The sequence below is a fragment of the Doryrhamphus excisus genome, linkage group LG9, assembly GCF_037039965.1.
Source record: "Doryrhamphus excisus strain RoL-2023G ecotype Guam linkage group LG9, RoL_Dexc_Guam_v1.1, whole genome shotgun sequence".
Lineage (NCBI taxonomy): Eukaryota > Metazoa > Chordata > Actinopteri > Syngnathiformes > Syngnathidae > Doryrhamphus > Doryrhamphus excisus.
The window spans coordinates 18,808,218-18,822,574 of NC_136365.1; the positions used below are offsets into that span (position 1 = coordinate 18,808,218).

Here is a 14,357-nt window from a genome sequence, read left to right on the forward strand (position 1 = left end):
CTTCACTAAACAAATAGTCGTGATGTAATCGTGTCAGATTCTTAAATGTTTGATCATAATACTTATATTTAGCAAATATGAAAACATGCTTTAACACTCTAGTTATGCGTAGACTGGGGCGCGTGACTCCATGTGGCCATCCTGTGAGAACAAGCGCGCGCCAAGAAACTGCTACGTCACATGCGCGCGTCCGAGGCGTGACACTGGCTCGCGCGTTCACGTCTCATCGCTCGCAGCGGCTCTTGTTGACAAGTCAGGAGACATCACACGCACCTTCACCTCCAGGAGGTGTCCACGCAGGTTAGAAAAATACTCTTCGGGAGGCTCTGGAAGCGTCCAGCACGATTGTCCGCGTCGGTTTGCCCGGTGCTTGATCCAGCAGCAAGCGAGGAGGAGAGGAGCAGCCAGGCGGGGGGGCCATGGAGGGGATGCAGGCGTACGGAGCCGGGAAAGCCGGAGGAGCCTTCGACCCCGTCACCTTCTTCCAGCAGCCTCAGACCATACTCCGCATTGTGTCGTGGGTGAGTGAGACAGCACTCTTGGAAAACATCCACTATTGATGCTCATTATGTAGATAAAATATATATATACATCTACACAACCTTAGTTTATCACCAATGTAACATAATTTTAATGGATGAATGATGAAGAAACTATACTAAATTGAAGTCCTGCGGTAAACAAACATGGCAGAAAGTGGAGCCTCCCTGGGACATTCCACGCTACTGTGCCATCATTTTGCTAGATGTCCAATTGTATTTTCATTCCTTACGCCCACTGCTTTAACAAGCAGGCTTTGCTACACGTCTTAAAATAACTATCCATCCGTCAAATACAGATGTGGGAACTGTAAGTGTCATCATGTTGTTTTTCTTCAGCGAATATGCTAATCAAGCATAATGAAAATGTAATGTTAGCACTGTAGCATCACATAGCTATGCTAGTCTTGATAACGTTTGTGTCCCTACTGTCCCACTCCTTCATTGTCCAATGTGATATCCGGCATCTACCTATGGGGACCAAGTGCACAATGGACACACTGTCAGCTTGTTAGCATTATAGCTACACAGGCAGGAAACTATGTGTTGCCAGTAGGGTTGTTCTGTCTCAATTCCAACATCAAAGCTAACTAATTTCTAATACACCATAGTCATCCAAAATGCGCACGGGGGGGCATATATGGCCTGCATTTGTGTTAACGTTTTGCAACTGAACCGTGTGTGTGCACGCGTGTGCAATGCGTAACCTCCTTTGTGCAACAAGGCGAGATGCATTTTCACTTCCTGGTTGCTATGCAGGTGTATTTCAATGGGAGAGTTGCAGGCCGAGTTCTTATAAAACGCACTTCTGCCACTTTGTTGTTGTTTTTTCATATAAAAATTGCATTACATGTGCTCTCTGTTATTGTGGAGTTGCATCATCACCTCTTTGTGCCTTCTGCACAAAAAACATAAAAGACGTAGCGTCTTTGGGAGCGAATGAGATAAGAACACAGTTTGATTCGTGTATATTATAATATGTATTTCAGTATATTAATAATGCAACAGGAAATACGCTAATTGGAAAATCTACACAAACTGAGGAAGAGTTTCTGGGGTATACTTTAAATGTCCAGTTATGCAACTTATTGGCTTATTGACACAACTTTTAATAATACACGTACGGGGCGTGATTTAGAACTTAGCGTTAACTTTTCAAAACTAACAGCACCAGAAGGTAGCGTTACATCGGGAGTCGCTTGAGGCAGGCTCACAACGCCGCCACCAAATAATATAATACTCCGTGTTAGCTGCTACCATAACAATAACGTTGTAGCTTACTTAATGTACAGGTCAGTCATGGTAATGCAAAATTGTTTTTGAAGTTTTTTTTGTTTGGGCTTCAGCATCAAAATAGGTGAGTTTTCTAGCTCATTCTAACTTGGTTTCTTTGTTGTCTTTCACATCAGGATTGTGGAAAAAATTCCCCAAATTCCCAAAATAGTACAGTTTTCCTTTCTTTAAAAAAAATAATTAAAAAGATGTACATTTACCAGTATAATAGTTTTGTGTAGAATTGTGTGCTCTAACTCGATGCCGGGGAAAAAAAAGCTTAGGGGGTAAAGAGTCATGTGACTGCTCGATGAAGCGTGAGTGATTATGTGCGTGATGTGGATTTGTCAGAGTTAGCCGGTTTGCAAGGAATGTCCACTTCCTCTGAGATTCTAGTACCTTAGCTGTTTGATTTGACTCCCCCTGCAGCCACCACTAAATGTCACTATGGCAACAGGGGTAACCATAGTAACAACCCAAGCTTGTTGGGTGTGACATTGTTAACACCTTGCAGTCGATGTGTGTGTTAATGAGCATTGTGGGTGTTATCGGTTGGTGTGTATTGTAATTGTTTGTCTCTCTTGTGTTGCTAACGTAGCTGTTTGGTTTGATTAGAGGGTGTACCTAATGAAGTGTCCAAGAGAATCCATGTAGGAGTTGTTTCCTGCTTCACGTTGGCGGCCTGAGTCATCACCGTGATTAACCAACATGGTCGCACCTCCTTGTCTGTAAAGCACGTCGCTATCCAAGTCACAGAAGTTGACATGTTGGAGCTGCTATTGCTACAGATCCTTCTGTAGCAATACCACTTTGGTCCTGTGGAGGTGCTATAGTGCTTGAATTGAATCGTACGCTGTCTCAGTCCACAACTGCCTGATATTGACTTTGGCGGCATGCTCCCCTTCACACTTGATTGGTTTACGGCAGGGGTCTCAAACTCAATTTACCTAGGGGCCACTGGAGCTAGGGTCTGGGCCGCATCAGGTTTTCCAAAAAAAAACAAAAAACATATTTATTAAAAACAGAAAAATATACAAACTTTTTCAGTGCTTTGGTTCCGATTTTCTACAATAAAAGCTCTGATAAAACATTCCACTGTTCTCAAATATCTTAATTTTTATTTATCTGCACAAAATAAGATGAAAATAAATAAACAAATCAAAATAAAGAAAATCAATCAATCAGTAATAAATAAATAGAATAATAATAATAAAACAGCAAATAATAAAAACTTAAGAAACCACATATAGTTGGTGGGTAGACAAATTATTTTTTTCAGATTAAAATGAACAAAGCATTATTAGAGCCCTGTAGACATGACAAAACACGACTATAGTCACATTTATACTCTTTTTATTTACAACATATTGCGCAACTGCAGGGTCTTGAGACACATGCTAACTCGCAAACTAGAGAGCTAGCGACCTAAACGGTAGCCTTCAAGTTATTTCCTTTAAACTTAAATAGCCAAAAACTTACCACTTCCACACGGATAGGGAGGATAACTATTAACAGTTATTTAACCTTTAACATGAACATTAATCAAACGTAATAATTTTTTCTGGGTACATGATACGATACAGCATCCATATCAAACTTTCATATCAAGGCGGGGGCCTCAAACTAGTGTCCGCGTGTTTGAGACCCCTGGTTTACGGCATCTGTCGAGACCCCCCGACCCCCTCCAATAACTTGGCACCACCACAATTAGATTGCAATCCTTTGGGGAAACCTTCTAGTTATATATTTGTGTGAAAACATAGGCTCGGTGCCTCCTTTACATCTGTTCTTGCTCTGATTGGATAAGTAGTTGTGTGTGTGGGGGGGGGGGGATTCTACAGCACTCCAATGTGAATACATACATTTCAAGTCCACTCCGGCGGCCGCTTTACAGCCATTGTCTCCACTGGAGTGCGTCTAATGTGAGCGTGGTGCCAGGATGCACCAACTGATGGGGCGATCATGACTCTTGTGTAATATTGTTTTATTAAAACGTATCTTCCAGTGACACGCGGCGATGAGTCATCGCTGTGATATTATTAGTCGGGATAGTATTGAGGGGGTAGCGGTATGCTGTAATCACAGTTTTTGACTTCAGGCCACTTCATAAGTTTGTGCATTAAAGCTGGAAAACCAATTTTGTGTCGCTAGAACAATATAAAACAAACAAAGCACCTTGTTGTAATAATAATAATAATAATAATAATCTAATAATCATATAGGGCGGCACGGCGGTCAAGTGGTTAGCGCGCAGACCTCACAGCTAGGACACACAGCGTGGGTTTTCTCCGGGTACTCCGGTTTCCTCCCACATTCCAAAAACATGCTAGGTTAATTAGCGACTCCAAATTGTCCATAGGTATGAATGTGAGTGTGAATGGTTGTTTGTCTATATGTGCCCTGTGATTGGCTGGCGACCAGTCCAGGGTGTACCCCGCCTCTCGCCCAAAGACAGCTGGGATAGGCTCCAGCACTCCTGTGACCCTCGCGAGATAAAAGCGGTAGAAAATGAATGAATGAATGAATAATAATCATATAATATAATAATAATATATATAATAGTATATATATATAATAGATAATAATATAATAATCATAAAATAAATAATTTACTGTTAAATTCTGCAGTTTGATACGGAATGTTACACATAATTCATCAATAGTCGTGTTCATTGATTCGATATCATTTCAGTCATGTTATTGTACCCATCCAGTTTGCTGTTGACGATTACAAATAAAATAAAAAAAATAAACGAAAAATATTTCATCATAAAATATCACCAGTTGAAAGGAGGTCAGTGTTGAAAGGAGTGCAGTGAAGACTTTTATGATACGCAACTTACCGCTGACTTATTTTATGAGTGCATTGATGCATAAAGATGTAAAATGCAAATGCTGACTGATGTCACATGACAGGTTACAGAATGGTTCAATTCCTAGGGATATGAAATGAAGACTGCTGTATTGAACAGTTGGATACAGTTACATGTATTGTTGCACCCCTAATTATAGGAAATTGATTTGCTGTGGTGACCCCTGAAGGGGAAGAAGAATCAACCACCGCGTTGGTCCTGATGCCGTGTCATCAGTAGGTCAAAATGCTAACACTAACTTTTATTTTTAGTATTGTTTATGATGTGTCAACAATTGAACACTGCAAAAAAAAAAATTTAATGATCCTTTAATAGAACAATGGCGCTTAAGGTTGTGCAGGGGCGTCAAATGGCAGTGGCTATGGGGAGATGTTGCAGAGGGAATGCCTCACTCTGCTGCATGTTTCCCCTTAGATGTGCCATGATTGAGCGGTTTGCTAGTGAATACTTACATACACACACAAATGTTTGTTCTCACCATGACAGCATTTCATTCATCTTATATAGACATGGTGGCGTGCAGTCATCAACTTACTTTATGTTTATCATTTCTACTTGTAAAAGTCATTTTTGTTATTATTGGAAGAATGTATACCAGTATACTGGTACATAAAAATATCCCTAATGGGGAGGGAATGGCAAATCACAGCCTGGACAATTAACAAAGCTTTTAGCTGACCACAGTTTCACCCTGGAACAGACGATTTTTTTTCCTTTTTTTTTGTTTTTGCACCCCAACCTGGGGTTGAATGATGTGTGGTAAAAGTGCAAGGTAAGGCCATTGCGGCCTTTGTGACTGGATGGATGCTCACTTCTAATGGAGGACTTAGCATGGCATACAGTGTGTGAATAGCAGGAGGGCCAACAGGGCCCGCCTCAATTGTCTGCTCGCTAAAAAAGGACAACAGCAGCGTTCAATCATTTACTAACACTGATATGATTTACACTGAGCCAGCTTCAGCGTGTGTGTGTGTATGTGTGTGTTTGTGTCGATTGTGATGTTCACCTGCATTTGGAGGGAAAACAAGCAGATTCAATCAAGTTGAGATGGTGGAAGTCAATGGAAACACACAAAGCCATCATCACAAGATGTCACGTCACAAGATGAGAGGCCCGCATGTTGTCCTCCACAGGGCCGCCTTTCATCACCACCGGGGGAGTCTTGTGATTTGTTTTTCCAACCTTCCACTTCGACAACCACACCCACCTCCACACACACACACACACACATACAAAACGTCACATGCTATGCTTAGTGAGGAATGTTGAGCAGTTTTACCTCTGCCAAGGGTGCAGCATGAGAGCTTAAGGATAGTTTGGTTTGTTGTTGGATTATACAAAAACCTGCTGAAGTTAGACATTGTACATATGTATCAAGGAAGAAGACATTAACTATCAACAAAATTTAGATACAGGTGATTTTTTTGATTTGTTACCCATTTGAAACACCTGAGCATGAATGTTGATGGAAAAAGTTCCCCTGCTAAAACGGCCACACGTGTATAACATTAATAGATACTCACACCTAAGTTATATACAGTACACTCTATATCAGGGGTCTCAAACATGCGGCCCGCAGGCCAAATGCGGCCCGCAGGCCAAATTCGGCCCGCAGGACACTGGTTTGAGGCCCCCGCCTTGATATGAAAGTTTAATGTTAGTGCGGCCCGCGCAAGTTTGATATGGATGCTGTATGGTATCATGTACCCAGAAAAAATGATTACGTTTGATTAATGTTCATGTTAAAGGTTAAATAACTGTTAATAGTTACCCTCCCTATCCGTGTGGAAGTGGTAAGTTTTTGGCTATTTAAGTTTAAAGGAAATAACTTGAAGGCTACCGTTTAGGTCGCTAGCTCTCTAGTTTGCGAGTTAGCATGTGTCTCAAGACCCTGCAGTTGCGCAATATGTTGTAAATAAAAAGAGTATAAATGTGACTATAGTCGTGTTTTGTCATGTCTACAGGGCTCTAATAATGCTTTGTTCATTTTAATCTGAAAAAAATCATTTGTCTACCCACCAACTATATGTGGTTTCTTAAGTTTTTATTATTTGCCGTTTTATTATTATTATTATATTTATTTATTACTGATTGAATGATTTTCTTTATTCTTGATTTGTTTATTTATTTTTCATCTTATTTTGTGCAGAAAAATAAAAATTAAGATATTTGAGAACAGTGGAATGTTTTATCATAGCTTTTATTGTAGAAAATCGGAACCAAAGCACTGAAAAAGTTTGTATATTTTTCTGTTTTTAATAAATGCGTTGTTTTTTTTTGGAAAACCTGATGCGATCAGACTTGATTTTCCAAATTCCATATAAGCGGAATGGCTGCGTCGCATTGCGTTCATTCATTTTTAGCTGTTTTTATATCTTTAGAATGTACAGAAAATTCATGTCTCACATAAAGGATTGTGGATGATGGGCAACTGAACCCTTAATTTCACTTCCTGTTCTCCACCCCGCCCAACCAAAACGATCAGCTCCCCTAGCACTTTATTGGGTATTATGAGTTTAAAGGTGACTATCAGGGCGTTATCCTTAATGAGTCTGGAACAATTAACAGCCATAAATGAGTACTACTGTATTACTTCATAGTCTTCATTATTTGCAAACAAAACACAAAATGAAAGCCAATATTTGAGTGCACGTGAAGGACACGCTCCAGCGTCGGCCATCACAAAGGACGTCTGGACCCAAGCAGGAGAAGAAGAAAGCGAGTAATTCAATCTGGACCATGTGACAGCAAAACACAATTGCGAGCCAGAAGACGGCGGGGGCTCTTAAACCCAACTAACTAGGTCATGCCAGAACCAATCCTTGTTTGTGTGCTGCGTCATTGGATCGGGCAGAAAAAGCAAGGGTGGCATCGGAGGAGAAAGTCCCTTCTGGTGATTTTATTTCCCAGTCGGGTTGAGCCAGGAAATGAAACTATGTCACGTCAGACATAAAACCTAATGCTGGAAATCAAAGGGAACATTTAGTCCAGCACTTTCTACTTTAGTTGATAGATGTGGATAGAATGATAGAACACTGTGGTGTTCCTCAAGGCTCACATGTACGACCATTACTCTTCCCATGCCAGCTGTGTTTCAAGATTCATCTATTTTGTCGCATATACTATGTAAGTAACATAGTACCTTTAATGGCTGCCTGTTTTGTGTTCTTTCTGACGTCAATCTCAAAGCTTCAGCCACACGCCTCAAGAGCCGGTAATGGGGGGGGCGATGATGCAACTGCTCTATAAATAGCACCGCCTCTGCACCCCTGCCTCCCCGACCCTTTCCTCCACCTCGCCGCTCATCGTTGCGGGCCCTTCTTAATGAAAACGCTTGCAGGTAAAAGTCCTCCAAGGAAAGGCAAAGTCTGTGTCGTGTGGGTGGTTGAGGAAGACTCACGTCCTGTAGTGTTCACTTCAGTGACGTGTAGCGCCAACTAGCAACTGATGCTAGTACCAGACAAAGACAAGTGGGTAATATGGAAGCCATGCATCGCCGTTTTTGAGAGGTGATGGCCTTAAACCAAGGTTCAAGGTTTCAAATGGATCCCCATTAGTTGGAACCACAGTAGCAAAACAAATGAGTATTTCTGAAAAATACTTAAAAACCAGTCCAGTACATCATATATTAACATCGAGAAATAAGAACCAGACTCTTCTGGGGTATCTTCCTAAAATCTAAAAATTGTGCACCATTTTTCATCTATTTATTCTTCCACTTCTTCTTTTTTTGTTTGCTCATTTCTCCTTTATTTCTCAGGCAATTCAAACCAAGATGAATCAAATCCTGTCAAAGTATTTACTCGGCTGACCTCTCGACTTAAACAAGTTGAAATGATGATAAACACCAACGAAAGCTTGCTAAATCTGAACCCTATTTTAAAACAATTTTTAAACCTTTGGGACTCCAGCCAACCACAGTGAGAGACATTATCGCTGATGATGACTGCTATATTGGGTATCATGAGTGTAAGGTTGTATCGTATGTATTGTACCATTGTATTGTATTAAAACCATATTTAATACATGGGTGAGAAAGTTGGGATTTTGGATCAATATTAATAACAATTCCATTAATTCCAATTCCAGTTTTAAGTGCAGTATTTTTATAATTCCTCATATTGATTCACTAGCAAGATCTCATAGTGGATAGACTGGTCTTATATTTCATCTCATATTTCATATTATCTTGCAAACTGTATTTGTATATAACCCTGGGTAAAATTGTTAATACTTGGGTTGTTTATATTTTTTATATTGTGTATTTTGTACTGCTTAACTGATTCTACTCTTGCTGCTGTGCAATACAAATTTCTCCACTGAGGGACAAATGATAAGGCTTATTATTATTATTGTTATTATTATTATTAGTATTATTATTATTGTTATTATTATTGGTATTATTATTATTCATATTATTCATATTATTCATATTATTCATATTATTATTATTATTGTTGTTGTTGTTGTTATTGTTATTATTGTTATTATTGTTATTATTGTTATTATTATTATTATTATTATTATTATTATTATTATTATTATTATTATTATTATTATTATTATTATTATTATTATTATTATTATTATTATTATTATTATTATTATTATTACCAGCAAGCATAAATGTCTTTGTGTTGTACGACTAGAGGGGAATTCCATATAATAGTATATTATAGTATATATTCCATTGTAAAATGTGTAATACAAAATAATGAAGAATCGGGCATGAAAAATGCAGAATTTCAAAACTTGTGATCAAATCCCCAAAGCAAGCTGAACTCCCGTCAACTTTTCCAGCCCCTGGCGTGGTCACGATGAAAGCATCTCTGCTGGCTTCTGTCCCGAAACAACGGATGTTATCACGTGCATGTGGGAGGAAGATGAGCACCATGGCTGTGGTGTGTCCTTTTGTGTGCTTGTCATTCACCAACACACACGGACAGCTGTGCACACTACAAGGACAAGAGCAAGGACATGGAAAATGGAAGAAAATAGCCCACAAAGTTGGAAGCATACCAAAATGTCTTGAAAGACGCTTGTTCTTCTGTTCCCAACTTCTGAGTCATTTATGGATTAAGAAATGTTTGGCCAGTTAATGCATCAGGCTGTTTGTTGCTTTTCAAAGTTTGCTAAATGTTTATGTGGAGGAGCGATCGCATGAACTAAATGACAACGTTAAAAAGCCATAGCATTTCAGTATGTGGAATCAAACTATGGGATGGATTGAGTAAGGACCTCAAACAATGCACAACGATGAGCCAATTCAAGAAACAATACAAGCAGTTGATGTTTGCTAAATACAAGGATGAAGAGTCTTGAACCAGTCATGATGTGCTATACATATCACTATATTGACACTTACTATGGTACCCATTATGTCAGGGGTCTCAAACTCAATTTATCTGGGGGCCACTGGAGCTAGGGTCTGGGTAAGGCTGGGCCGCATCAGGTTTTCAAAAAAAAAAAACCAACGCATTTATTAAAAACAGAAAAATATACAAACTTTGGTTCCGATTTTCTACAATAAAAGCTCTGATAAAACATTCCACTGTTCTCAAATATCTTAATTTTTATTTTTCTGCACAAAATAAGATGAAAAATAAATAAACAAATCAAGAATAAAGAAAATCAATCAGTCAGTAATAAATAAATATAATAATAATAATAAAACGGCAAATAATAAAAACTTAAGAAATCACATATAGTAATTTTTTCAGATTAAAATGAACAAAGCATTATTAGAGCCCTGTAGACATGACAAAACACGACTATAGTCACATTTATACTCTTTTTATTTACAACATATTGCGCAACTGCAGGGTCTTGAGACACATGCTAACTCGCAAACTAGAGAGCTAGCGACCTAAACGGTAGCCTTCAAGTTATTTCCTTTAAACTTAAATAGCCAAAAACTTACCACTTCCACACGGATCGGGAGGATAACTATTAACAGTTATTTAACCTTTAACATGAACATTAATCAAACGTAATAATTTTTTCTGGGTACATGATACCATACAGCATCCATATCAAACTTGCGCGGGCCGCACTAACATTAAAATTTCATATCAAGGCAGGGGCCTCAAACTAGTGTCCTGCGGGCCACATTTGGCCCGCAGGCCGCATGTTTTAGACCCCTGATCTAAATGATGGTCCGAGTTCACCATTTGGAGCTCATTGCTGATTGCTGATCTGAATTCTCATCTGTCTCCTCCTTCTTCCTCTGCAGCTCTTCTCCATCGTCATCTTCGGCTGCATCGCCAACGAGGGTTACATCAACCGGCCCAACGAGGTGGCGGAGTACTGCATCTTCAACCGCAACCAAAACGCCTGCAACTATGGTGTCTTCATGGGCTCCATGGCCTTCTTGTGTTGCATGGCCTTCCTGGCGCTGGACATCTACTTCCCTCAGATCAGCAGCGTCAAAGACCGCAAGAAGGCGGTACTGGCCGACATCGGCGTGTCAGGTATCAGCTTCCTGCAGACACAGGACGTATATGTGCACGTTTCATCTGTATATGATCCTCAATGAACCAGGAAGTAGACTGCTAGCTAACAAACAGATGGGTTTGCTTTCATCACCACTTCAGCCTTGGTGGAGGTCATTTAGTTCTACTTTTCCTGAAGTGGTCTCATCCAAGGTCCTGTTGGCTTTATTGCACTTCCGTTCACCTGCAATGCTATGACTCTTTCTGTCCGCAGCGTTCTGGTCCTTCATGTGGTTTGTGGGCTTCTGCTTCTTGGCCAATCAGTGGCAGGCCACCGACCATGAAGATGACCCGCTGAGGGAGGGCGGGGATGCCGCACGGGCTGCTATCACTTTCTCCTTCTTCTCCATCTTCACTTGGGTAAGCCATGTTCTACTTTGGTCAAGGGTTTGATCTCTTTGGTGCAACTTTGGTCATGGCCATGGATAATAAACACATGGATAACATTTAGGTTTTCAAGTTCCGGGGGTCGAGTGGTTAGCGCGCAGACCTCACAGCTAAGAGACCCGAGTTCAATCCCGCCCTCGGCGATCTCTGTGTGGAGTTTGCATGTTCTCCCCGTGCATACGTGGGGTACTCCGGTTTCCTCCCACATTCCAAAAACATGCTAGGTTAATTAGCGACTCCAAATTGTCCATAGGTATGAATGTGAGTGTGAATGGTTGTTTGTCTATATGTGCCCTGTGATTGGCTGGCCACCAGTCCAGGGTGTACCCAGCCTGGGATAGGCTCCAGCACCCCCGCGGCCCCATTATTATTTGTCCATTTAAACATCAAGCAGTGGTTAGCGCGCAGACGTCACAGCTAGGAGACCAGGGTTCAATTCCCACCCTCGGCCATCTCTGTGTGGAGTTTGCATGTTCTCCCCGTGCATGCGTGGGTTTTCTCCGGGTACTCCAGTTTCCTCCCACATTCCAAAAACATGCTAGGTTAATTAGCGACTCCAAATTGTCCATAGGTATGAATGTGAGTGTGAATGGTTGTTTGTCTATATGTGCCCTGTGATTGGCTGGCCACCAGTCCAGGGTGTACCCCGTCTCTCGCCCGAAGACAGCTGGGATAGGCTCCAGCACCCCCGCAAATTTTGTGAGGATAAGCGGTAGAAAAAGAATGAACGAATAAGCAGATCGTAAATTATGTTCACTTGTTTACTTCCGGGCTGCACGGCGGTCGAGTGGTTAGACTTCACAGCTAGGAGACCAAGGTTCAATTCCACCCTCAGCCATCTCTGTGTGGAATTTGCATGTTCTCCCCGTGCATGCGTGGGTTTTCTCTGGGTACTCCGGTTTCCTCCCACATACCAAAAACATGCTAGGTTAATTGGCGACTCCAAATTGTCCATAGGTATGAATGTGAGTGTGAATGGTTGTTTGTCTATATGAGCCCTGTGATTGGCTGGCCACCAGTCCAGGGTCTACCCTGCCTCTCTCTCCCCCGAAGACAGCTGGGATAGGCTCCAGCACCCCCCCCCCCTTGCCACCCTCGTGAGGATAAGCGGTAGAACATCTAAGTGTGACATACATGCAAAAAATCAACTGTACCTGAGAAGGAATCGGTGACATGGTCGGGACTACAAGTGGAAAAAGAAAGGATGTGCTTAGCCTTTTATGCTCGTCATGCGAGCACATGCCGGCGTATGATTGGTTGACGTGGATGTTGTTCCGACAGGGCGCCCAGGCTCTGTTCTCCATGGAGAAGTTAAAGAATGTGTCCTTTGAGGAGGAATACACCAAGCTGTTCCCGCCGCAGCCTCATCAACCGCCGCTGATCTGAAAGATGTTGCAATTTTTTGGTCGCCCCCCCCCCCCCAAAAAAAAAAAAACAAAGGAGGAAGTGAATTACAGTTTTCCAAAAGAAACGTTTGGCTTCTCATTTTGTTTCCAATGATTTCACCCGCTGACCGCCAACGTCGGGGGTGTCCAAAAAGGATGAAGTTTTATGCACTGCGGCACTGTAGCTCTTCAATAATGCATCATGTCCCTGTGCCGGTGCCGCTGAGGTGGTGCCGCCCCCCTTCCCCCCGACCCCATGCCTGAGTATTACTAACCTGCTCCGACCGAACTCTCGCTAATAAACTTTGCAGGCTTTCTAGCTGACTAATCAATGTTTTCCCTCTCTGTTCTTCTCTAACACACCTTCATCTTCCTCTTCATTATCTTCATCCATCCTCTGCACCCCCCCCAATCCCTCCTCTCTCTGTCTGCCACCCCTCCCCGCTGTTCCAAAGGCGGGACAGTCATTCCTGGGCTTCCAGAAGTACAAACTGGGAGCCGACTCGGCCCTCTTCTCCCAGGACTACACAGACCCCAGTCAGGACGCGGCCGGGTCCTACACCTCCTTCGGCGGGGACGACCCGGAGAGCCCCAGCGGGGGCGTAGGGGGGCAAGCCAACAGCGACGGCGTGTTTGACGGCACCGCGGGATACCAGCGCCAGGACTACTGAGGGGGGGGGGCGAAGGTACACAAAACTTTTGGTGGGGATGGGGATAGGGGCGGGGTCCTAGTCACATGACACGTCATCATGGCTTGAAATAAAAGACAGTGGAACACAATCACAGGAAATAATCATCGTCTGTACAGGCAAGTGTAAAAAGAAGTTAAGCACTCTTCATAATAAAAGCTCAAAACTATAAATACTGTATCCAACTTTAACCCTTTGGAAGCCAGGCTGGGATTTGGCGGTTTTATGTACTTTTATGTACTTTTATGTACTTCTATCACGCTTTTAAAACAAACATGAATTCATAAATCCTGCTATTTCTGGTGGATTACAGCCTATTTTTTTGCATCATAAAGGGGGGGGGCGCCAATTACGCTATAAATTTGAATGAGCTACCGATGTAAACGCTGTATTAAACAAATTAGTAGTAAACAATAGTAAACAAATTTCATGTAATTTCTCAATACTCACCAAGATGCTAACCTTACACGACTCCAGTCCTTTATTAGTCCATGAAGACGGGTCACTTGGGACTGGGGGGGTGGGGGCATCAGAGGGGGGTCACTCTATATGGCAGGATGGTGCTGGTGACCACATTGCCTTCATACACACACACACACACACATACACTTGCTATGTGTCATCAGTGTTCCAATACCATATTTTCTTTGGGTAAACTGATCCACTTCAGGTCCGATGGGGGGGTCGAAGTCAATACAAGGTTCAAAATGAATCTGGATCA

At 41.8% G+C, this 14,357-nt stretch overlaps 1 protein-coding gene across 2 annotated transcripts; it reads left to right on the forward strand.

Annotated features, from left to right (window-relative positions):
• Positions 1 to 194: 194 nt before the first annotated feature.
• syngr1b (synaptogyrin 1b) lies at positions 195 to 14,133 on the forward strand. 2 transcript variants are annotated; one of them, XM_078793556.1, is made up of 4 exons: positions 195 to 521; positions 10,917 to 11,154; positions 11,390 to 11,535; positions 13,403 to 14,133. In XM_078793556.1, the coding sequence occupies exons 1-4, from the start codon at positions 420 to 422 to the stop codon at positions 13,616 to 13,618; spliced, it is 702 nt and encodes a 233-aa protein (XP_078649682.1). In that variant the 5' UTR covers positions 195 to 419; the 3' UTR covers positions 13,619 to 14,133. The 2 variants fall into 2 exon arrangements, with proteins under 2 accessions (XP_078649682.1, XP_057938218.2); XM_058082235.2 differs by lacking the exon at positions 13,403 to 14,133 and adding an exon at positions 12,844 to 13,362.
• Positions 14,134 to 14,357: the final 224 nt, after the last annotated feature.